The following is a 24,878-nucleotide window of genomic DNA, read 5'->3' as shown; positions in this document are numbered from 1 at the left end:
GTACAGAATCTCAGTTATGATAGCCACAGTTTCCTTTATTGATAAATACTCGTCACTCACAGTAGTCAATACTGTCTTATGCCTGTGTGTTGTGGGTCATCCAAGGGTCACTATCAGTTCCTCTGAGTGAAGGTGAACTTGAGAGGCCGCGACGGAATGAACACGAGGCGACTGACGAGTTCCAGGTCTTCATACTCATAACCAACAGTGAAGCGTTGCATGGCCTGTAGAGGAATAACATTTATTAATCAAACAATCATTCTTTTAAGGGAACTAATATTTGTAAATGCTATTTCTTCTCTTCGAGTCAACAAAGAGAACCACTCAATTCTTCAAATTGGATATACGGAGCATGGCCGATTCACCAGGAAAACAAACCCAATTTTTAGGGTATATTTCGACATAACAGATAATTAGCAGATCTTCCTCACAAAAGCCACGAGACTTTAAAATAGCAGATCATTATTTATAGGGTCCCGGAAGTACAGTCGGATTCGCTCTCGACTAACAATCTTGAATTCCGGGTTCGGATTCCGGACGGAAGGGAAATGATTAGCTGCGTTTCCAATTCCATAATTTCCCTGTTCACCTACTGTAAATAGGTTAATTAGCTTGTTGTGGGGCTGCATCCTAGGGAGGGTCCAGGTCCCACCCACCCTTGGGGGTGGGAGGTCCCCCACCATTGGGGGGGGGGACCTCGATATAAGCCTAACATGTATATATACAATGGTTACGTGTCCCCCGACACAATGAATTATTAAATTATAATCCTATTCACTTTGTAATATAAATATATTTCTTTAGTCTATCACAAAATACACTTTCCAAGTGCCGATAACAGAAAACGAAAACATTTCTTTTAATAGATAACACTTTTAAATACAACAAATTATTTTTGTTGCTCTGTGTTTGTCTTCTCGAAAACGATTACTCCATGTCTTATTGAAAGAGTTCTCCATTCTTGGATTACTTGGCGCGGAGAAACATTTTTGGGTGACTAATTCTAGCGAGACACAACTGGACGACTTACTTTAGCGAGACACTACTGGACGACTTACCCTCGCGAGAAAAGTGAACATTTCTTGCTCAGCAATGCGGCGACCAATACACATCCTGGTACCAGCACCAAAGGGCAGGGTGGCATAGGGATGGATGGGGCCAAGGGGCTTGTGCCTCAACCAACGCTCAGGAATAAACTCCTTTGCCCGGGGGAACAAGGACTCGTCCCAGCCCATCAGCATGCCGAGCATAGCCACCATCCACTGGACGCCGCCAGAAACGTGTCGAGTTAATGAAACAGATAACACATGCATTATTACACGCTGATGTAAAGTGACCTTTTAGGGCAGTGTATCACAATATTCATATGGAAATGAAGCGAACGTTCACTTTATTGCAGTGAAGGCAACACACCCCTTTAGGAATTAAGTAGCCACTTAGTACAAGGTCCTTGTCCAACGTTCTTCCCATTCCAAGCACTATAGGGAAAACCCTGGAAAAAAAAAGAATATTCAATTACACACATGATAATAATAATATATAATTAAAATCCAGTTCAGCTTTTGCACACCAATGAATTGAATATAAAGAAAACACTAGAGGGAAAAAAATTGCTCTTCCGGATGCCTTCAACCTTCTCACAAGGGGTTTCTCTCTCTCCCTAAGGTTTCTCACCTTCTGAGGTGAGGCAAGTCCACCTTCGTCCACACGCTTCTGAAGTTCATGCTGGAAATCATCATTAAACTTCCACTTGACTCAGTGGAAACTAAGTACTCTTCCCATCAGATCTGGGGGTCTTAGTGTCTTTACAGCTGACCAGATTGGATTGCCAGCCTTCATAAGAATATCACAAAGGAACTGCAGAAGGCGTATTGGCCCTTACGAGGCAACTCCTGGTTATATTCAAAATTATTAACATATATGTCCAACCTTTGCTCGAGGCAATCCAGCGATCCCATGTCAATTATGTGACCTGATAATTTGTTCCATAATTCTACACCCTGTTCCTAAACCAATTGATTAATTGATTTCGAGAGAGAGAGAGAGAGACATTCAGAGTGAGAGACAAAGAGAATATCTTCATATTGAACAGATGATGAAAGTTATTATCATAAATTCCTACCTCATGGATTCTTTGACGACAGCCTTGAGATAGGAGAGCTGGGCGAGGTGGTGTTGTGTGAGGGGTCCCTTGTGGTTCCCCAGCACCACGTCCACCTCCTTCTGTAGTCGTGCTTGCACCTCCGGGTTTCTGGCCAGCAGGTACAATGTGAAAGCCAGAGTGTGGGAGGTCTGCAAGCACCGTCAGTCGTATCATTCTCGATTCACAAATATTCCGGATTTGCAAGTATTTGACCTTTTTTGGTAAATCATCATCAAATATTTCACTTACTGTAAAGTTAATGATACAAAACATGTTTCTGAATATGTTGATATTCAGAACATGTTTTGAATTGATATTCAAAACATGTTGATATGCAGAATTTTATCATATTTTTTTTCTGTCAGAACCTATACCAGCTTTGCTTTCTCTCCGATAAATTCTAAGTCTGCTTTCTAAGTTTTTTTTCCTAAATTATTAGCTGCTTCTTTCCCATGCCATGGTCGAGTCTTTCTAACACTCTAATCTCTAATATTTGTCCCTAATATAACCTTACTACTCTTGCTGAATGACTGTTTCAACTTAGAAATGATATCTACAAAATATATATTTCAGTAGCAGAGAGAATATACCGCCCCCTCCCCCCCCCCCCCACACACACAAGGAAAATAAATCACATTGGAAAAAGTGCATTCACAGGGGGATTTCGGACGCCACAGAAATAGTCACAAATCAACTGTTTTGAATAATTTATGGTGCAAAGCACGATCACCAACATATATTTTATATCTAAATATAGATATATCTATATTTATATCTAAATATAGATATTATATTTTATATCTAAAATATAAATTCATTATCCTAAATAATATTTCCTACAGAAAACCCAACAATCACAAAAACAGGAAACAAAATATAATCTGGTGGATATGATATTGTGACAGTCAAAGACACTACGACTAATTGAAACTCCATATGTCAATGCTGAGATATTTGAATATTTTATCATTGACCCGTTGTGGCTCCATGATTTGGAAAACCATATTTTGAATATAACTTTTTCCCTTCGTGATTAAACAAAAGAAAATTAATTTGTATTGTATATAGCTCAACAAACCACAAGAACAGGATATCTTTTTTCAAATATAGGGTGAAAACCCTGTAGAACCGCCTACCCGCCGTAGCCGTAAATGCCAAAACTGTTAACATTTAAATTACAATTGGATGAGTTTATAAATGCAAATGAGGGGACCTTCGACAAGCCACATGCTTCCTGTCCTCGTCGAGGCTACTAGTGTTAGTGGCTCACATATAAAGTCCGAAGCTAGACACAAATACAACAAAATTATTAAGGATGGTAACAGAGTCCATTTCATGTGGTCTCCATCTCATGTTGGGCTCCGAATGCATGATAGAGCTGATAAGTTAGCCAAAGAATCTGCCTTTAAAGGAGCCGTTGAGTGTAACCTTGGATTGTCAATGAGCAATCTGAGAGCAGCAGTACACCGAGAACTTCAACAAGATCTTGTAGATCTGAGGCAAAGTGAAATTGACACCAGTAATTCCATCTATCATCATACTATCATGCAAGAGGAGCCACACATCTACGGATCATCCAATAAAATCAGCAGACTTCTAGATGTTACTACTGCTTGGCTTAGACTCGGTTACAAGTATCTCTGGGAATTCTCATTATCTGCTGATGTAGACCTGACCAAATGTAAACTGTGTCAACAAAATTATTCGCACACCCTCCGTCACTATGTGATGGAGTGCGAAAAGATACGTGAATTTAGAGACAATTCTATAACCAATGTTCCAGCGATGTGTCAATATTTCATTCAAAATGATCTGCTACCAGAAATTTTAGCCAAATATCCCCAGTTTGCTAAATGTAGGTAGTAACTAAGTAATTGTAACCTATCCACCGCTGCCCACTGGATGGGGGGCGGTGTGCAGGACAAACATATAAATTTTGACACTAGCTCTCCACATATGTCAGTTGCTTAATTTAGAACTTGTACTTGAGGTCGATCTCGAACCCATTGTTGATGTGATGACTTATATTTAATTTTGTAACTAGCTCATCAAGATTGTAACTTGCTTAGCTAAATGAATTGTGGGGTTCAGTCCCTGAGCCCATTATGTGCCTCTGTAACCCTTTCCACTACCGCCCACAAGATGGGTATGGGGTGCATAATAAATGAACTAAACTAACTCGCATATAAACTATATGCACTCTCTGTCACGCTTACCGTATCAATGCCAGCGATGAGCATGTCAAGTATGAGGGTGACGACGTCCTTGCGAGAGAGCCCGGGCTTGACGAGCAGCGCCTCCATCAGCGTCAGGTCCTCTCCATCACTTGCCGTCTTCGCCAGAAGCGCAGCCTCCGTCTCACGTATGTTCTTGTCCGCAATTCTGCGCGATATAAAGGAAATTTAGTCTGTTGTATGAGAGCTTGTACGCTGGCACTTCCAAGTCTTGAGGCCACACCTCCGAGACCCACCCATCGCCTACCGGAAGGCAGGACAAGAACCTAGATCAGTCTGCGGAGCGAGAGGAGTCTGGAACTCCACTCTGATCTCTAGATCTCTGGTCCCAGTGTTCTCGTCCCCTCATAGAGCGAGCCATATTTATTATCTCAGCTTCCGATAGGTGATGGGTGGGCAGCCCGACCTCTCGACGTGCCAAAACGTGCAGAAAATGATGTACTAAAACTCTCGAACGACCCATGCATAGTAAACGTGAATGCTTGTGAGCCGCCATGATTTATAAAACATATTTTGTCCGTTTGGGACTTAGACGTCAAAAGTCTAGAGGACAGGTTGAGGCCTTGGGGTGTGAAGCTGATAAGGAAAGATAAGCTTCACACTCTATGTGTCAAACTCCGGCGTCCCCCAAGTGTGTGAGCTGACAGCCCGCAGCCCGTCCTCATAAACAAAGGCCAAAGTCCATTCCATGCACGCGCCAAACCCCCCTGTTTATTAATGAAAAACAGTTTACACACAACTCTACTGATAACGTTCGAACACTTCCGGGACAAATACTTAACTGACGACTTTTGTTCAAACCACAACGCTGTAAATGTTTCAACCACGTACTACAAATACAAATAATCGACAATTGAACCTAAACACCTAACCTAAATATGCACAGTATATAATAATATTAATTTATATTGGAGAAAATTCCTATTTTGAATGAGCAGAACGTTAAAATTGATGAATGTGTCTTTGGGGTCGACCGCTGGATAGAATGGACTTGGTCTGAGGACGAGTTGGTTTCAATAGATTCAGCTCTTTGGTTTTCCTTCCAATACATTACATTACAGGCGCCGAAACAAAATTGCTTGACAAATAGTTATAAAAATATAATTCATATTATAAATTTATTGTGTCGGGGGACAGGAAGCCCGAGTGTATTCATACACATTAGGCTTATATCGAGGTTCCCAATATACATATTATATATATATATATATAGATATATATATATATATATATATATATATATATATATATATTTTATATGAACATCAATATTGCAAACGTTAATTGTAATAATTATACCCTGTATCAAACTCTCAAGTGGTTATCTGAAACAGTTTTCGAGCCTCTCAGCTCATTCCTTCCCTTATTGTAATAATAATAATACCAATTTTTATCCTTAAATCAGGCAATGGAACAATTTGATATCCAATAGCCTGATAAACACAACTTGATACGTAACTCAGCTCTTACTCTAAGAACTCTTGGTGAGTCTTCTTAAGCCTCGTGAAGGAAGGTGTAGGGAACAACAGCCAGAGATGAACGCCGAATTCTGCTTCATTCAGAGAATGGAACAATTCATTCACCAGCCTGATCAACCTCAGGGGTTCCGAGTCTGCTGTGATGTTTGAGTCCAAACAGCCAAGACGCCGGTTCAGTGCTACAGAACTAACAGCTGTATTTAAAAAAAAATGGACAAATATATTTCCATAATTACAAAATGAAACTGGAATTATATTTAGAGTAATATTTTGAATTAAGTATATCATGTACTCATTAAAATGATTTATGCACACTTATAAATGTCATTCATTTAGTAAAATGAAGAGATATTATTAAGTCTTGAGCTTATACACACACTCGAGAGCCCATTTGTATAACTCGTTCTGGAAGTCGCTCGGCATCTCACCAAACTGTGACTGCAGTGACGCAATTCTGAGGAAAGGTCAAAATATTTTGTTTCTAAAATTCTGAGATGAAGTTGGCGTTCTACTTAAGTTTCCCAATGAACCCGCGTTCGACTCTTTCTCTCTCTCTCTCTACTGGAGAGAGAGAGATAAACCTACTCTAACATAAATGTTCATATCACAACAATAGAGCCAGTCAACTGTTTTTTTGCTTGTGAGTTCAAATCCTTTTACCTGGGTTTACCTAAAGATAATTTCGAGAATTCTTTTATTCTCAATGACCGGCTTTGGGGCCAGGCTTGTTTGGTGATGAAGAGATGGGTCAGGGAGCTGTTTGTAGCAGTCTGTAGGTCTGATTAAACAAAAAAAAAGGGTGATCTGGCACTTCCTGTAAGACTGTAATTGCCTCTTGATAACATCCACTTTTGTTCCGGCAAAATTTCTTATGTTATCTTTCTCGTTTTTTTTTGTCCAAGTACACTGGAGTGCTGAGAGACTATCCCTGTAATTGATGTGCTGTACCGTATCAGCTCGTGTAGTATATATTTTCTTTATCTCTCATATTTCAGAAATGTCTCGTACCTTGACTTGAGAGAGGAGTATCGAGCAGAACTCAAGGCGGGAAAGCACAAGGGATTTGAAAAAGTCTACTGTATTACTTTGAGTTATTACTTTTAACGTACACATTACTAAAAATAATGTTTTGGCACAACTTACTAAAAATTGCGCTACTCAGTTCAAACAACTTTTTTCTAATTCATAAAGTCACATTGCCATTAACACAGATTCAACACTAGATTCAATTATTATATTTATAATATTTCTAGCTTACTATTATTGCCATTATATCAGAAAACGGGAACTAACTCAAGCTGATGTAATTTGTCCTAAAGATAAAGACAAAATATAACAGTCATATCAAAGATCACAGACAAATAACAAGAAAGAAAACTCACACTGACCAAAAAGACAAAGACATGTAAATGCAATACTACTGCTCGCACAGTAGACAGACATACTGGAGAAACAAAGGCAGACTCATAATAACCCACACCCCACTGAATGCATTAACTGTCTCTGAAAGAGAAAAAGTCCATTTTGTGATAATCAATAGTTTGTTTATAAATAAAATAGAGTTGCTGTTGTAATATTAGCATTATTATTAGTGTTTTTATTTCTCCTACCTGTCCATGAACTCCATAGTAATTTGATCCATGAGAGGCAGGTAGTGAAGCAACTCCTTCACGCGGAGCATTGGCGTCTGGACCCTGCTTCTCACCCTCCACCATTCCTCACCGTTCCTGCAAGACTTCCACCACATTAATATTATATATATATATATATATATATATATATATATATATATATATATATATATATATATATATATATATATATATATATATTATCTGGGGTGTGAGTTTTCAGTTATATATATATTATATATAATATATCCCATCCTCCTAATACGATAGTATTTTTTGTTACTATTCACTATATAGAGAACGGACAAAATAAAGCTAAAACACAACCTTAAATATTCCTAGACTAGTATAGTGCATATATGTAGTACATTAGGCCCCAAACAGCGTGCATTAGGGCTAGGATGGTTAGGTTAGGTTAGGTTAGGTTAGGTTAGGATAAAATGATGTGAGGCAGTACCAGAGCTACAGCTCAACCCTCACACGTACTATTAGGTGTGTAGGGGATGTAGGCACACACGCACGCGCCTACGCGCGCGCAGTTTAAAAAATATATATGCACTTACTCTGTCAACAGTCCAGTTTTATTCTCGAAGTAGTTGTCAGCGGCCTCCTTCCTGATCTTCTGGAAAGATGTGAACCCGTCCCTGATGGGGTTGTCCATGGTGGCTCGAACCACGGCCTCAGTATCGTCAGGCCGGACCACGAACACCGTCGGGGGATTAAATGGCTGTGAAAATTTGAAAATGGGGCCATACATCTCGGTCATCTTTTTGAAGTAGAGGTGAATCTTGGTGCTTTTGAAGGCTATGGAAAAGAAACTGATATTCAATACTCATTTTAAGCTTATAATACAAGTAAGATAATTGACGTAGCAGTTTGTGACGTCTAAATATTTTTATATAACATCTAGATATATTTTTTTTTCCAATAAGGATAGGGAGTACCACCTCGAGCTGGAAGAAGGGGACCCATAGCCTTGGAGAAAAGCATATATAATTCATTAGAGGAGAATTTTTAGGTCCCTGCTAATGCAGTTTCATGTTCTTTTGACCGATCACCCTCCCCTCCTTCCTATCTATATAAATATCTTATGTTTCCGTATTTAAAATGGTATAAATCATAACATTTCTAAAACTGATAACTGTAGTTGGTCACATCGACGTACATTTGTCTAGGAGCATCGATGGGATAGTTCCCACAAAAGGGAAAGACCGCGGTCCTGGCACTTCAGATACTGGTTTCACTGTTGATGGCTGCTCTTCTCTTGCTGCTGCTGCTGGGGCTGCTACTTTGTGAGGTGTTGCTGTGAGGGCGAGGGCGCGGGGCAAGGTAGGTGGTGAGCGCAGGGGAGCCTGCAGCAGGCCAGCGCACCTCACCACGCCTAACATGACCTGCAGGGGAAAAGTACTTTTAGGATACACAAAACTCACAATAGCGTCAGATGAACCAAATCCTTCGTGCTTCGCTGTTCTTGTGTACTTAGTTGTCCTTTCTCCAATAAGGTTCTTTAGTCTCATGGTTATACCTTTAAGGGGTCATTGATATTCCTCCGAATCAATTTATATAATATACTATTGTTTTTGGATTTTACTAAAAGTGGACTTTAAAGAAAATCGACGAGAGCCATTGAGGGCGTGCAGACCTGTCTCGTGTTCTTATGTATGTCTTGTGTCTGGCAGAGTTGTGCCTTACTGCTCGTCTGGCCGAGTTGTGCCTTACTGCTCGTCTGGCCGAGTTGTGCCTTACTGCTCGTCTGGCCAAGTTGTGTCGTATCACGCCCGACGTATTTCGTCTCTCCTTTACATTCGTCTCTCTAATTTGTTTATATATTGTCTGTACAGTTATGTATTGTACTGTATTTGCATAATTAAAATAATTTATAAGGGAATTAGCAATTATTACTATATTTAACTTTTAACCCGACAGAGAAATCACTGTAAAATGAAAGTAGTGTTTGATGACCATTCTAATTTAGTTAATAAAATAAGACATCCTGACTAAGTATAGGCCTACAGGGAGTAGATTATTACGCTGAGCAAAGGGGGGAGGGATGGAACACTTACTTTGAGCGTGGCAGTTTCCTGAGTCAATCGTAATTTCTCACTCCGGGTTCCTGACACCCATACAAGGTGCTTGTACCTTTCTTGGGTTTGCTTAAACTATCAGAAGATAGTTTAAGTTTCCTCCAGCGGTCATCAGCAACTGTTTCTATGTTGACCAGACCACACACTAGAAAGTGAAGGGACGACGACGTTTCGGTCCGTCCTGGATCATTTTCAAGTCGATTGTGGATGGTCCATGCAAGTCCACAGTCGACTTGAGAATGGTCCAGGACGGACCGAAACGTCGTCGTCCCTTCACTTTCTAGTGTGTGTGGTTTGGTCAACATATTTCAGCCACATTATTGTGACTCCTCGTCTGCAACCGTTTCTAGATCTGGTCACTGTTCTAGTTTTGTTCAACAATTGTTACAACATAACTTTTCCATGATATCTTAAATCTGATTCTTGTTATCACTTTCACAGCGTATTCCCAATTTCGATGTTTGTCACCCTATTAGCGAACATCAAAGAACTAACATCATAATACAAGTTTCCTGCATTGGCAACATAATAGTAAGAGCAGTAGTGTGGGTCTTACAAGGGAGAGGACCTCCATCCCAAGGGAAAATAAGTTATAAGAGGCCCGGGAAGTTTAGCATTTTCAAAATAGTGTTCAAATTATTATTTACAAATATTAACATAATATGAGCACAGCACCTCATCCCTACAAGTAAAACAAGACTTCATGATCACTCGCACATGTTATGAGGCCTATATACAGTGTGACACTGGACATGGAGGTGTGCTATAGCTGCCTCTCCTCCGTGTATAGTTGATAGCTTACTGAGAAGGAAGGGCGACGTCCACCGTCTCCCACAGCTGTACAAGCACTACTGGGAAGCGTCGGAAGATCTTGAGGCAGGCAGACACCTGGTCGTGGGCCCAGCTATCACTGGATTATTCAACTCTTCTACATATGTTTCTCCTCTTAAAAAGACGATGATCGCCGTTTTAGGTTATGTCCTAAGATGTGTGTCATTTTAATTAAATTTAACCAGAAGAATAAAAAATTAATCCTATTATGTAAAAAGACATGTCCAATCTGTTTATACGAGATTGAGCGAGTCGGCAATTCCTGTCAACTGTGAACAGAATTTAATGCAGAATCGTCGCCCCGGTCAACAACAAACAATACAGCATTAATAAAATATGCTACAAATTCATGAAACTTGTCGTTTATGACGACATTGATGGTTGTCGGCTCCCGGAAAACAACAATGTTAACAAACGCTAAATATATCTGCGATAAATATCTTGCATAAAGTTGCAATCTCACTGTGACATGAACTAATCCAAGCTGATTTGTTTTGTAAACAAACTTTGGTATACATAGCAATCTGCTGTTACCCTAATAAAACCCATCCTCCTGTTCAGATAGTACCTATTGTGACGATCGTCAATAGTCACGAATTCGTACATATTTAACTTCTAGATAGTAGTATACCGATTAGTAAAATTCTTTTTAAAATAAATGAAGGTATAAAATAAATATTCCTAGGCCTAGTATAGCGCACACATACTATATTAGGCCTCTGATATCGTGTATTAGGCCTAGGGAGGCCTAGTTTGTTTGTCAAAGTTTGTCAAAGAGTGTCAAAGCAACAAGTTTTCCCGGTTTGTCCAACTTGATAGTTCAGATTTTTGGGCGTTCTAATTTCGTTGTACGTCCGTATATACACTATGGTCTTCATCCTTACTTTAAGTACGACCAAAACAGGAGGATAGGCTGCCTATTCCATGTGTCAGATCAAAAACTATCTACGACTTTATTAACTCTTACAAGCAAACTCTGGGTCACAAGAATATCTCAAGAATTGTTGGAATTATGAGCAAAATCCGGATTGGGTTTATAAATAAATTTATTCATTGTTGTTTTAACATCACATATTACAACGTTTATACAATTAGTTGTCCAAATTATTTCCATAATTAACATAATTAATTATTATTCCATATAAATAATAGAAAACAAATTGAAATTGAAATAAGTTTATTGAGGTAAAATACACACAAAGGGATGAGGTAGCTCAAGCTATTCTCACCCCGTTCAGTACAACGTGTTAGTACATACATAGACACACATCACAAACAAATATGTTACCAAACATTCTGAGAGATAAACATATACATTTCCTCCTTCACAAGGACAAATCGTATGGTGAAACATTGAATAACTGGAGGACAAATGTAAATGTGAACCAACTTCGTGAACGAGTTTCCGGATTCCCGGATTCACTTTAAGAATAAAATAGGAGTTGCCAGCAAGTTGTCCAAAAGGAGGCACAGTAGAATAGCAAGGTATAGGAGAATAATGTTAGGACGCGGGCCCAGCTAAGGCAGTAGAGATTTGAAGTAAATGAAGACCATGAGAGACAATGGTAGGGTGGGATACACGATGGGGGCTCCGGCAGAGCCTTCCCCGTCGCCAGTACGACTGGCGAGGAACGCCTATCCCTGCCAGGACAGGGAGGGGCGTGGAGGGCAAGGGAGGGGCCCCATGGGTCCTGGGACCTGCGTGGCATTTCCTGCTCGGATGTAGACATTGAAGGCATTTCCCTTCCAGCAACCTACCGACTTTATCTCTGAATAAGAGGTGGTCTGTGTGGCCGCGTTTGTGGCCCTACCGAGGCGAAAGGAACGTGTTAAACGTCGGGCTTCCTAAACCTCAGACATAGATGAGAATTGCCTGTATAACCATTTCAGTAAGGGACTCTGCTCAGGTTAAGTTAAGGTTCACATGGCTTACAATTTGAATATTCGCCATTGAGGGATTCGTTACATTTCAGTCAACTGCCATAGATGTATCCCACCCTAATTCTGGCAATTACAATATTACACTGCCTAGTAGACGTTTTGTACTGTCCGTATATATAGCCGTTCTCAACATGACACTATACTCTGTCCATCGAGTGTCTGTGATTGCTCTTCTGCCATCCTTAATTTTCTGAAATAATATTGCCTTTACAAGAGATTGGAACGTCTATATTTAACCATTTCAGGATTGTCCCAGCCGGCTTTCGCTTCCTTGGCATAAGCCCCTCGCGGTCACCTGTCCCTCAATAGAATTCTTGGTGACTGATACTTTTGATATCTTTCGTCTGATGCGTTTTTGTTCTCGTATTGGCATCCTTGGTGATATTTAGCGCCCTCTGATTATCTTGCGCATTTGATGGTACTACACAGCCTTCCCGGTTTGGTGCCTTCTTTGATAATTACTTCCTTGGCATAATGTTGTACAACACCTATGCGAGAGGGTGTCCATTCAGACGAGACTTTGCTCTGTGCATCATTTGTGCCTGCATGGTTGAACAGTTAGCTCTTGGACCCCACCATTCTAACTGTCGGTCATCTATATACCTACTACCCATTTTACCGTCATATCTACTACACTAATTCCAACATGCGCGCTCAAACGCATAATCTTCAAGATGCAGCCCTGCAACAGCTATAACTCCCAGGTACCGGTTAAGTGAACAGGTGCATCAAGTGAAAATCTATTTTCCCGGTTTTAGTCTGGTTCGTTCTCTACTCTCAATCTAGAATTCCGAAGTTCGAATCCCGGTCGGGACAAATGATTGTGCACATTTCCGATTACCTAATTACCTAATGTTCCTGTTTACCTAGCAGTAAAGAGTTACCCGGGAGTTAGTCGGATTTTTGTGGGGGTTGCATCCTGAGGGACGGGGGGGGGGGGGGGGGGAAGGACCCTCTAAGCCCAACATGTATAGGAATATTTGATGAACTTTCGTTTATTTTTGTATCGAGGCTGGCATTTTCTCCCCAGATTCCATGTATGACTAATCATCCTGCGAGGTGGGGAATATTTTTTGAACTTTTAGCTCTTCTACACATCCTTCATATAAATAAAGGTAGCAGCACATTGCTGTGTATACCCGAGCTTGTTTTTAGGAAATATATAAAGTAAATTGGCTGCCCGCGTCCCCCCCCCCCCTCACAATGATTTTCTATTTTTTTTCCGCCTTGTCTCGTGTAGGATCAGCATCCCTGCAGATGGGAATCTTGGGTCCTTATGACTAAGACAGGATTCTTCGTATCTAGTTTGCAATGTTCGGTTTTCAAGTACTTTAAGAGCAGACTTAAAAATCATAAAATTACTAGTAAATTTCACTGCGTTAAGTAGCACGTTCTATTGCAGCTAATTATGTGTGGAGTAAAGCCATCATTTACAGTCAACCGGTCTATAATGGTGTGAAACAGGCGACGCTCAAATGATTAATATCACCAGCAGTCTTAACACTGCAAAATTTGTTATCTGAGCATTCTACGTATCCGCAAGGCTGACAATACTTTGAAATAAAACAAACTTTAAATTAAAAATTTTTTACATAAAACATACATACATTAAAATTTATTGAATGGCACAGCCGTAGCGCCAATTATACATTAATAAAACCTATTCATATGAACATTTACACCGAGATCAGGCCTGCCAGCGGCCGTGTTGGGCAGTGAAGACAATGCGCGTAGCTTTATTATATTCTTTCCAGAAGACTGGTCGACTGCCGGTCTACCCGTTCTGCCGGCAAGGCTTATCACGAGCTGTGACTGCTGCAGAAGGTAAGCATTCCTTCGTCAGGAGTAATGCCTGCACTGTCGACGGTGGCCCCCGTCAACTGCGTGTCCACGGAACCAGCCTGTCTGAAAGGTGACGACCTGCCCAAACTCTGCAAACTCACGGGGCTGGTGGTGGCGTCGACGTTGTGGTAGAGGGGGCTGGAGGCGGGGAGTCGAGCGGGCTGCCTCTCGCCGTTGACCAGTATCAGGTCCTGGTGCACGATTCGCCACCGACGCCACACTCGCGAATGGTAACTGTTAGAACGACGACTGCTTAATTGCCAGGAAAAGGGGGCAAAACACATTGGTTAGCAATATGCAATTCGAAATTGTCAAAAATTACCATGGTCACTCAATATGCCGGCAAGAACAGGAAAGCACGAAAGCGAAAGTTTTCAGCGAAAGCATGCTGAAAACTTATTCGGGTATAGTATAGCCGAGGAGGACAATGCAATTTAGAAAGTAGGTCACAAACAAACGTAAAGTGAGGAAACTAGCCGATGTATTTGACACGTTATATTACCAAAATGTGTTGCAAAGGATTTAGTTGAACTGGGGTGCTTTGAGAACATGTAGACTGCGTGAGGAACTTTGCAAATGAAACTTTTATCCACAAGAGGATAAACAGCAACAACCAAATTATTTTTATTCATGAAAGACAAGTGACTTGGGAAGCCAAGAGGTATAGACGTTGTGTTCTTGCCGAGGTAATGCCCATTACAGTGTCCTTGCCAGTTAAGGCAATAGGGACACATTGCCGCCTCAACCCCCCAATATTGCCAAATACATTAAGAGAAGACTTCAAGATAATTCAATCAAATTAGGGGACCTACCCATGAAGCTACGACTCTGTTCTACATAGTAATCATTGATCATTAATATTACATTTACAAAACTTTTTCGGCTGACCTGATGACGACAACAGCCCAGGTCGTGTAAATACCGAGGATGAGGAAGGCAAGCAGTGCCAGACCGAAGGATTCCCATGGAGCGTCTATCTTTTCTTCTTCCTCTTGAGGCTTCCCACTCGGTGGTGGCTCAGTTTTCTTTGTTACTTCACCAGCATTTCGACCCACACTGTTCTGAACATTGGAATAGAAGTATTTATATACAATAAGGTACATTGGGTTTATGAAAGTATAGAGCATTTGATGTTTTTACATTCTTTTAAAGCCACTTGCGCGCATAGCGTTTCGGGCAGGTCCTTAATCTAACAGAACTAGATTATTTTGAAACAATTATGCTTCAGTGCAGGAAATTATCAAAAGGCAAAAGAATTGTAATGTTGGTAAAAAGTTTGACAAGTTAACGAATGATAAGAACTTTGTGCCATTCAGACCATTAGAATTGTCATCTTTGGCCCTGTCCAAGAACCCTGTGACAATTTCAATTAATTTCGTAACAATTTAAGCTATCGCTACCTGGAATATTTTGAAAGATTACTTTGGGAACAATTATATGGTTTAGAAACTTTCCTAGACACGAAAACTTCGAATTTTCCGTACCTCTCCCTTGGGGTAAACACGCAGTTCATTACCTGTACAAAGAATATTATAGCAGAGATAGTTACGTTACTACGGCACAAGGGTAGTTGGAGGGACAGGTAGACAACACGTCCCCGTAGTCGCCAAGATTTGCACTAACAAGTCGTCACCAGCACAAGACTTCCAATCACCTACCTGCATCTTTTGTAGTTTATGTTTGGCGAGAGCCATGAGCTCTGTAGTGAGGACTGACATTGCGGACTGGGTGCCGTGGGCGGACTGGGTGCCGTGGGCGGACTGGGTGCCGTGGGCGTACTGCAAGGCGCCCATGATGCACAGATAGATCGAGAAGGCTGCCAGTGGTGTGAGTATCAGCATACAGAGGCCATCTACCAGCAGAGCGCGACGAATCTCAGGGTTGTCGCAGCTCAGCAAGAACTGTGGAGTAATGGTGTGCACTAGAGAACGCCTTTAACACAGTCACACCCCTTCCAGAGAAAAGACCTCACCCTTCAAGTTCACCACACCTGTATGGCGCGAAACTAAGTATTGTGTCTGGCATAAAACTTTACCTTCCAGAAGGGTTTGGGGGAGCGCGTGATGGTGAAGGTGTAGTTGCAGAGCTCACAGCGGTCGCAGGAGGCGAGGGTGAGCCAGTGCTGCAGGCACGCCTGGTGTACAGAGCCCATCGACCCAGAACACAGGCACGGAGAGATCAGCTCTCGTACACTGTCACCTGCCACGGTATACACAAATCTCTCACCAGGTCTTCCTAAACACAAGTTATAACTAATACTTTATACATTTTGCTTTTTCACAGCCGATAATACGCAAAGGGTTGGGGTTTAACATGTCTCCCTGCCTAGTTAAGACGCTTCCCTACGTAAATAAAGACAAATTATGACAATTTAACACTTCGTGGAATTCGGCTTAAAGGAGGATATTTATTAATTTTGGTGTAACTAGACGTTGTGGACCTGATCTTTTTGCAAGCATTGCTAGCATACATTCTTAATTCTAAATAGAGCTCTCAAGGGTCCCAGTAGGGATTGAAGGGTTCAGTACAGACTTCCTATCCCTTAACGTATTAAATGACTGGAGAGAATTCCCTCTAGCTCAAATTTACCTCTAAGGTAAACCAGTGTCAATAGACTAATATTTTATCTCCAGGTTTCATCATACCATCTCTTGGCCAAAAATAGTGGGAACCAAACTACCTGTAGGAAACTAAATGCGCATGTAAACCTCCATTCTAACAGCATGTTAGTCGTGCTGCGAACCTCTTTGAAGAGGCAACAATTATGTTCAAAGAATCGCACAAGGCGCAAACGAATAGCACTTAACGGGCACTGGGGGGGGGGGGGGTGAAAATCCTCGAGTGAAGTGCCCTGCAACCCAGTTTAAGAGAAACCGGCCATACCGCTGGGGTGTGGACTGGATGCCGGCATCTATTTGATTAGAAATAGTCATCTTGGTACCATTGGAGTCCACCTCTCTGGGCAATGTTTCTGAGCAGTCTGCAGTTCAAAATGATTAGAGCATTGCATAATCAAACTTGCTTGCAAAATTTCTAAGGGGGGATGGGATGGCCCGGCCTCGCACACCCACCCTTCAAGACTTCTCTTTATGAGCAAGACTTTAGGGTAAGCAAGTCATGGGAGATGAGCAACTGTGGTAATTTAACATTACAATAAAATGAGTTTAAAACAATGCTAAGAGTTCTGTCATTTAAAGTCTTAAATACAAAATCTACTCAATAAGGGTGTGGAACTTTTTTTTTTTTACACATTGCGGAAACTTTATTCTAACTTTGTCCTATCTAAAAGTAAAGGGTCTCAAAGTTACACGACAGTGTTTAATGTCACCATAAACGTGCAGTTATTCAGCAGCCAAAGCACTAGTGAAATCAGGTGTACAGTGCCGTCAGGGGAACAAACCCAACCAGAGATTTTGGGCCCTAAAGGTGACGAGATGCAGGAATCAACTCTACATGTCTCCCTGTAGTTACAGCAGAAAATTCATACAATTAACAAAATAAAGATCAACCTGGCGTCGTTGTTACCTTCGTGGCAGATGCGGCACATGGGTCCCATGCTGCTCTTGTTGCTGTGGCAGGAGACTGCAGGCGATGCCCACATGGAACGTGAACTTTTTCCTTTCGTAGGCGAGGGAGTGAGTTTGGTGGTACAGGAGGCCCCGCAGCCAGGGACCGCCGAGGCCCCGCAGACAGGGACCGCCGAGGCTCCACAACCAGGGACCGAAGGTGGCGTTCGAGAGGGGGCGTCCCTCATTGCATCCCTCTGATGATCAGGAGTCTCCCTTAACGTCTGCTCCATGGTCACACCTACGAAGTACAGTTTGGTTAACCCTCCAATTCTGAAAATTTTTACAAACCACCACCGACTTCGTGTCCCATTACCAGAGCTAGACTGAATCAGATAGGCCAAGAGATGTCTTAATGGTGGAAAATTAGTATCGTTACGAGGGGATTGTAGCGAAATTAAATATTGCAAGTTTACTTCACCGGTACTTTATTAGACGTCAAATCTAGCAGTTTAGAGCAGAGATTGCATCAGTCTGATCAAAAACCAGAACAGAACTATCCAATTTGAACCAGTTAACAGATCATTTGACGGTTTCAACACCCTTAAGTTTTATATTTATTAACCACGTTTGAAAACATTCGTATTTCAGACAATACCAAGAACTTTTGACCAGCTATCAGTAGCATGTCCACGAACTTTAAGAAACACCCAAGTGATCGTTTAGTCGAGAAGTGTTTTGGGGAACTTTACCACTTCGCTGCAGATTATTTTCAAAGCTCACGCTACAGTACTGCAATTTTAGAACATTTAAACAGACTTTGAATAGAAAGTAATAGCTTGGGAAAGCTGAGCATGTTTTAGGTACAACAATCAGGGTGGGGGAGAGAGGGTTTAAATCTAAAATTTCTGTAACAAAATTAGAGATGACGGTGTCTCTGAAGATCGTTGTAGACTAAAGTCGTCTGCCTCAGGTCAGCAGAGACGTAAAGATGAAGGGGTCACGCCCCTGTAACCAAATCACGAAAGAATAAGTATTTCCTAAATTGTTCCGAAAGATCGCAAAATCCTCGTTGTGGTACCGTAGGTACAACGGATAACTACCAGCAGCAGCATTCGGGGACTGAGGACGATTCAAGTGCTCTCCAGTACCATATTGTTTGAAGTCATATACAAAAGGAGAAAATTAATTCAAATTAACGTAGCGCAAGAAGCCTGTACTTTGACTTTTTAAAGAGGTCTCTTCCCCCCCTGGGGGGGGGCCCCCCCCCCCAACTACAGATTTTCCCGAAGATGCAATCCACAATAGTCTTCTAGCCCCAGGGGGTACTTATTCAATGCCAGGTGAACCGAGACATCGGGTTAAAGGAAGAGGTGTCCTGCCGCGTGAATTGAACGCGGGTCCTTTGGTCGAGAGCCGAGGACTTAAACAAGGAAAGGCATAACAGACTTAAATATGTGTTCATCAGTCCTTGCATTAATTAAACTGACCAAATGTTCTTTTAAGATGATTCCAGGCAATAAGTCCTACTTAAGCCAGCCGAAGTGCGTGTTCTCCACCCGTGTCACGTCTTACAGATTACAGATTAATACTTTCCAGTCAAGATCAGAACTTTAAAAATACATAAAATTTGTCCTGTACGCCTATAACAACTAATACGAATGTTGTATAATTACCGGATAGCGTTGTGTACCTCCGCGCAGCCTTCCCAGTACTCCCGGCTGTTGAACTGTGGTGGTGGCGTCAGTGGGTCCTCCAGTACCTGCGTCCCAGACCAGCGTGCTCAGTGTTGATGAGATACAATTACTGTCTGCCTGCACCGCCTACCACGACTTTCATGCCCATGTACCTCGCTGCAATGCGATAGTGATGTAATATAATTATTACTGCATTTGTTAGTGTCTAGCTAGACTATGTATAGCGAACTGAGCACCAGTCTCCTGAGCTACTCACAGTGGACTGTGCGCTGAAACTTGACCTCAGACCAAGTCCATTCCATCAAGCGATCGACCCCCCAAAGACGCATTCATAAATTTTAACATGCTATTCATTCAAAACAGGAATTTTCTCAAATATAAATTAATATTATTATATATTAGCATATTGTGCATATTTAGGCACTGGTTAGGTTAGGTGTTTAGGTTCTGTTGGCGATTATTTGTATTTGTAGTACGTGGGTGAAGCATTTACAGCGTTGTGGTTCGAACAAAATTCGTCAGTGAAGCACTTGTTCCGGATATGTTCGAACGTCAGCAGTTGTGAGTCGTGTGTAAACCGCTTTTCATTCATAAACAGGGGGTTTGGCGGGTGCATGGAATCACTTTTGGATCTTTGTTTGGAGGACGGGCTGTTGCTTCCCGGGTTCGAATCACAGAAACTGTGGGAATCAAGTAGCGGGCGAAGCTTCGGTTGGTGTTTCATGAGCACCATCCTCCACCGTGGTGTACGTTGTGTAATTAAAAAAATATGCATAGCTGATGGAACTTAGGTTCGAGGCCAGTCGGTAGAACTTATTTGTGTTTGAGTAAATCTGAAACATGTATACTGTATGATGCTAGTTAATTATTGTAGCTGCATCAACTCGAGTAAGTTCAAAGCTACGACTCGAGACTTGCTTCATTCACGTCCAACATTTACAGCAAATACACCAAATTCAAGATAAGAAAATGTTTTTATATTTTTTTTCCTGGAACAGTTGCCCCCTCACAGTGCTGGGAGTCCTCCCTGTGTGTATATATATCCGTATTCTCCCTGTGTGTATATATATGTGTATTCTCCCTATGTATATATCCATATTCTCCCTGTGTGTATATCCGTATCTTCCTGTATGTATATATATATATATATATATATATATATATACATACGTATCCTCCCTGTATGTATATCCATATCCTCCCTCTGTGTATCAATTACTCTTCACAGTCCTCCGTATTGGTTCCCTTTTTACTATAATTACTTGATATCTCCCCAGGTCCCCACCTCCTGCTGTGTTACACCCGCGAGAACGGAGCGAGAAATCTATGAGTGTGAATCGAGCCTCGTTCCTCTCGCTATGGAAGTTAGTTTGCTAACCTGTACACAGCAGGGTTTGGCATAGCTTCTATAAGTAAAAAGCCTCGTTTAGATCCAGTGGTCTGCTGTTGTTTGACGTGCTTGGCTCTCAAGTGTTCAGTATCTTATATACAAAATTATAAAATATATATTTTGGAAATCTAAAATATAGTATAGTATAAAATAAAATATAGAGATAAGTTACAAACAGTTATAAAAAAACATACATTCTCAACCTTAAACAGGACACAAATGATGGGTAAGGACCTACGCTTCCAGTCACTAAAATATAAATCATCTTTATTTTACACAGATTTAAAGTACAAAATACACACACAGCAAGAACATAAGGTACAGAATAACAGACTAGATACCATCTTACAGGCGAGCAGTACCCCCACCTATCGTTGACCTCACTCCACATTGTGGAATGGGCCTATTTCCTCTTCGGCTGAGTTGAATTTCTCCTGAGTTAAGTGTATTTCCCTCCGTTGAGCTGGGGCCATTCTTCGTCGCTTGACCTGGGTCAAGCTGCATCCTTTGGGTATGGTCGCTGGAGGCCTGTAGCTCCACCCCACTAAGAAGAGGCTGACTTAACAGTGGGCACTAAGTATGGTTGGGTTACTCCGAGGGCGTATCGATGGACACAAGACTTGGCTGGGGGGGAGTCCCTGAAGTAGTGGGGTAGCCTTTGATCCTCGGAGGGAAAGAAGGTCCTGGGAAACGAGGACCGTACTGGGGACCAAAATAGGGAGGTAGATGTGCGTTATAAGGTCGAGGTGAAGGACCTCCATAAGGCGGTGCCCCTTGTGCTGAGTAAGGAATGGGAGGCGGCCCTTGATATAGTGCCGGTGTATAGGGTGAGGAAGAGGGATAGGGCGAAGAGTTGTACGGGCTTGTGGGACGGTGGAGCGACGGAGTGTGCGGTGCTGGGGATGGGTAATGATCCAGGGGAAGGGTAGGAAGTAGGGTAATAAGGAGATGAAGGCGGGCGTTGCGTGGGCCTATGAGGCAAGGGGGCCGCCAATACCGAGGCGACTGTGGGGAAATAGATAGCAGATGTCTCCGATGTTGAGTGTTCTTCGTATTCCCCAGGAGAATACGCGGCACCAGGTGGCGCTGCGTCGTCAGCTCCCTGGCGAGTGGACGCTGTGTGGGACTTTGGTTTGTAGCTGGTTACCTCGGGAAGCTTCAAGGGAGGTATTGTTTTAGGGGCTTTGTACCCTGGAGGTGTTGCTGTTGGCGCGGCCGCTGGCTGGGCCGAGGTGGCGCCCAGCGGCTTGTAGGTCGTAATGTCAGAAATTTTCTTTTGTTGATAACCGGGTGTTGGAGAGTGTGGCGGAGGTGTGGGCGAATGTGCAGCTGTTGGGGGTAGATAGGAACCCTCTGTTTGTTTGGGCAGATAGGAGCCCTCTGTTGGTTTTGGTAGATAGGAGCCCTCTGTTGGTTTGGGTAGATAGGAATGCTCTGTTGGTTTGGGTAGATAGGAACCCTCTGTTGGTTTGGGCAGATATGAACCCTCTGTTGGTTTGGGCAGATAGGAACCCTCTGTTGGTTTGGGTAGATATGACCCCTCTGTTGGTTTGGGCAGATAGGAACCCTCTGTTGGTTTGGGCAGATATGAACCCTCTGTTGGTTTGGGCAGATAGGAACCCTCTGTTGGTTTGGGTAGATATGAACCCTCTGTTGGTTTGGGCAGATAGGAACCCTCTGTTGGTTTGGGCAGATAGGAACCCTCTGTTGGTTTGGGCAGATAGGAACCCTCTGTTGGTTTGGGCAGATATGAACCCTCTGTTGGTTTGGGCAGATAGGAACCCTCTGTTGGTTTGGGTAGATAGGAATGCTCTGTTGGTTTGGGTAGATAGGAACCCTCTGTTGGTTTTGGTAGATAGGAGCCCTCTGTTGGTTTGGGTAGATAGGAATGCTCTGTTGGTTTGGGCAGATAGGAACCCTCTGTTGGTTTTGGTAGATAGGAGCCCTCTGTTGGTTTGGGTAGATAGGAATGCTCTGTTGGTTTGGGTAGATAGGAACCCTCTGTTGGTTTGGGTAGATAGGAACCCTCTTTTGGTTTAGGTAAATAGGAATGCTCTGTTGGTTTGGGTAGATAGGAACCCTCTGTTGGTTTGGGTAGATAGGAATGCTCTGTTGGTTTGGGTAGATAGGAACCCTTTGTTGGTTTAGGTAGATAGGAACCACCCGTTGGTTTGGGTAGATAGGAACCCTCTGTTGGTTTTGGAAGATCGGAATTTTCTGTTGGTTTGGGAAGATACAAATGCTCTGTTGGTTTCGGAAGATAAGAACCCTCTGTTGGTTTGGGTAGATAGAAACCCTCTGTTGGTTTGGGAAGATAGGAACCCTCTGTTGGTTTGGGAAGATACGAATTTTCTGTTGACTTGGGAAGATAGGAATGCTCTGTTGGCTTGGGAAGATAGGAACCCTCTGTTGGTTTGGGAAGATACGAATTTTCTGTTGATTTGGGAAGATAGGAATGCTCTGTTGGTTTGGGAAGATACGAATTTTCTGTTGATTTGGGAAGATAGGAATGCTCTGTTGGTTTGGGAAGATAGGAATGCTCTGTTGGTTTGGGAAGATAGGAATGCTCTGTTGGTTTGGGAAGATAGGAATGCTCTGTTGGTTTGGGAAGATAGGAATGCTCTGTTGGAAGGCTATGGTAGGGAGTCTGAGGCTGCGGGCGAGGCGTGACGGGCCGTTGACGAGGTCGTGGGCGCCGCCGTCTTGTTCCAGGTCCAGATCGCGGGCCGGGGCGACGGACGCTGGAGGACTTCGGTGCGTACTTAAGTTCTGGATTGGCGACTGGAAAGGCGGTCTTTGAGGGTTCGTACGACACTTTAGCTCGGTAGCCGTTCTCATCGGCGACATAGGAGACGATCTGGACGCGTCCGTCGGGAAGGGAGACCCGGTACTCTCCGCGGGTGACGGATCCTGACCGCTCCTCTTCGTGACTGTAGGCGGCTCCGGTGTCGTCGTCGCGGACGCTGTACGCGAAGTCGTAGCTCACATGTTTCTGTTAATGCAACAGGAAATGTAAGTTTTATCAAGGCGAAGTAACGGATTTGACTGAATATGCGGTATATATGTTTAGTAGGCGTTCAAGCCGTGGAAGCTTGTTACGAAAATTTTACGAAGGAGATATGCTTGGACTTCTTTTAAAGCTTTTGATACGATGCGACATGAAAGATTGGTAAGGAAATGACAAGCACATGGAATAAATGGTAAAGTACTAGAATGGATAAAACAATGGTTAAACAAACAAAAACAAAGGGGGTCGTCCTAAATGGAAATGAATCTGTATGAAGAAATGTGGTGAGTGGGGGTACCGCAAGGTTCCAAATTGGAGCCAACCCTTTTTGTCACATACATCAATCTGTATCTGTAAGAGAGAATGTCTGTCTATCTGTCCAAGGGTACAGGCCAGGTTTTTAGGGCTAGCCTCACCCAACTTTGCAAGGGGGGCATGATCTGAAGTATGGGCGGACATAGGCTGGTCTGGGTACTTCCAGACACGCACCTTACTACCTCAAATCTATTGTCAACTACAGCAAATAATAAAACCTGCCTCCAGATAGCATACAACCCCTCTGTAGGAAATATGTGAGTCTTTGTGCACATGAATATCAGATGAAACACATATTTGAGATTGAGTAACATTCATCATGAAAGATATATGTTATACGAAATATATTCACCCAATAATTATTGTTTTGTTTGTTAATATAATTGACCCGTTAACCGTGGCTCGAACATGATTCCCCTTACCAGCCCTTCATACTGTGATACACCTGACTGAGAGCCCTTCATACTGTGATACACCTGACTGAGAGCCCTTCATACTGTGATACACCTGACTGAGAGCCCTTCATACTGTGATACACCTGACTGAGAGCCCTTCATACTGTGATACACCTGACTGAGAGCCCTTCATACTGTGATACACCTGACTGAGAGCCCTTCATACTGTGATACACCTGACTGAGAGCCCTTCATACTGTGATACACCTGACTGAGAGCCCTTCATACTGTGATACACCTGACTGAGAGCCCTCCATACTGTGATACACCTGACTGAGAGCCCTTCATACTGTGATACACCTGACTGAGAGCCCTTCATACTGT

At 42.5% G+C, this 24,878-nt stretch overlaps 3 protein-coding genes across 6 annotated transcripts; all 3 read right to left on the bottom strand.

Moving 5' to 3' along the window:
- Positions 1–10: 10 nt before the first annotated feature.
- On the bottom strand, positions 11–10,513 carry LOC123765721 (probable cytochrome P450 49a1). Of its 3 annotated transcripts, none has more exons than XM_069337194.1 (11): positions 10,373–10,513; positions 8,652–8,877; positions 8,050–8,290; positions 7,466–7,582; positions 6,233–6,309; positions 5,848–6,049; positions 4,360–4,525; positions 2,123–2,292; positions 1,414–1,492; positions 1,059–1,262; positions 11–224 (listed from the first exon to the last, which is right to left on the bottom strand). In XM_069337194.1, exons 2-11 carry the CDS (start codon positions 8,872–8,874, stop codon positions 114–116), a joined length of 1,590 nt encoding a protein of 529 aa, XP_069193295.1. In that variant the 5' UTR covers positions 8,875–8,877; positions 10,373–10,513; the 3' UTR covers positions 11–113. The 3 variants fall into 3 exon arrangements, with proteins under 3 accessions (XP_069193295.1, XP_069193296.1, XP_069193297.1); XM_069337195.1 differs by lacking the exon at positions 10,373–10,513 and adding an exon at positions 9,550–9,698; XM_069337196.1 differs by lacking the exons at positions 5,848–6,049; positions 6,233–6,309.
- A 3,400-nt stretch (positions 10,514–13,913) lies between these two features.
- LOC123765719 (E3 ubiquitin-protein ligase MARCHF3) lies at positions 13,914–19,761 on the bottom strand. Of its 2 annotated transcripts, XM_045754420.2 has the most exons (7): positions 19,644–19,761; positions 19,367–19,543; positions 17,710–17,991; positions 16,220–16,383; positions 15,843–16,085; positions 15,073–15,245; positions 13,914–14,418 (listed from the first exon to the last, which is right to left on the bottom strand). In XM_045754420.2, the coding sequence occupies exons 3-7, from the start codon at positions 17,981–17,983 to the stop codon at positions 14,142–14,144; spliced, it is 1,131 nt and encodes a 376-aa protein (XP_045610376.2). In that variant the 5' UTR covers positions 17,984–17,991; positions 19,367–19,543; positions 19,644–19,761; the 3' UTR covers positions 13,914–14,141. The 2 variants fall into 2 exon arrangements, with proteins under 2 accessions (XP_045610376.2, XP_069193293.1); XM_069337192.1 differs by lacking the exon at positions 19,644–19,761 and having other exon boundaries at positions 19,367–19,637.
- Positions 19,762–21,066: 1,305 nt separating this feature from the next.
- Positions 21,067–24,563, bottom strand: LOC123765902 (uncharacterized). Its single transcript, XM_069336881.1, has 2 exons — positions 24,522–24,563; positions 21,067–23,769 (listed from the first exon to the last, which is right to left on the bottom strand). Exons 1-2 carry the CDS (start codon positions 24,561–24,563, stop codon positions 21,511–21,513), a joined length of 2,301 nt encoding a protein of 766 aa, XP_069192982.1. The 3' UTR covers positions 21,067–21,510.
- Positions 24,564–24,878: the final 315 nt, after the last annotated feature.

The sequence above is a fragment of the Procambarus clarkii genome, chromosome 37 (genome assembly GCF_040958095.1).
Source record: "Procambarus clarkii isolate CNS0578487 chromosome 37, FALCON_Pclarkii_2.0, whole genome shotgun sequence".
Lineage (NCBI taxonomy): Eukaryota > Metazoa > Arthropoda > Malacostraca > Decapoda > Cambaridae > Procambarus > Procambarus clarkii.
Note: the sequence above shows the minus strand (reverse complement) of the source record. Positions and strands in the feature narration are given on the sequence as shown.

Bases quoted from the DNA above. Each gene is read 5' to 3' on its own strand.
- LOC123765721 (XM_069337194.1), bottom strand. From the start codon at position 8,874: ATGTTAGGCGTGGTGAGGTGCGCTGGCCTGCTGCAGGCTCCCCTGCGC. The intron at 2,293-4,359 runs GTAAGCGTGACA...CGGTGCTTGCAG, and splicing joins TCATCGCTGGCATTGATACG to ACCTCCCACACTCTGGCTTT. The intron at 1,493-2,122 runs GTAGGAATTTAT...TTTTTTTTCCAG, and splicing joins GTCGTCAAAGAATCCATGAG to GGTTTTCCCTATAGTGCTTG.
- LOC123765719 (XM_045754420.2), bottom strand. From the start codon at position 17,983: ATGGAGCAGACGTTAAGGGAGACTCCTGATCATCAGAGGGATGCAATG. The intron at 16,384-17,709 runs GTAACAACGACG...ATACCGTGGCAG, and splicing joins GTGCCGCATCTGCCACGAAG to GTGACAGTGTACGAGAGCTG. The intron at 14,419-15,072 runs GTCAGCCGAAAA...TCGTTCTAACAG, and splicing joins TGGGCTGTTGTCGTCATCAG to TTACCATTCGCGAGTGTGGC.
- LOC123765902 (XM_069336881.1), bottom strand. From the start codon at position 24,563: ATGAAGGGCTCTCAGTCAGGTGTATCACAGTATGAAGGGCTG. The intron at 23,770-24,521 runs GTAAGGGGAATC...TTGCATTAACAG, and splicing joins TATCACAGTATGAAGGGCTG to AAACATGTGAGCTACGACTT.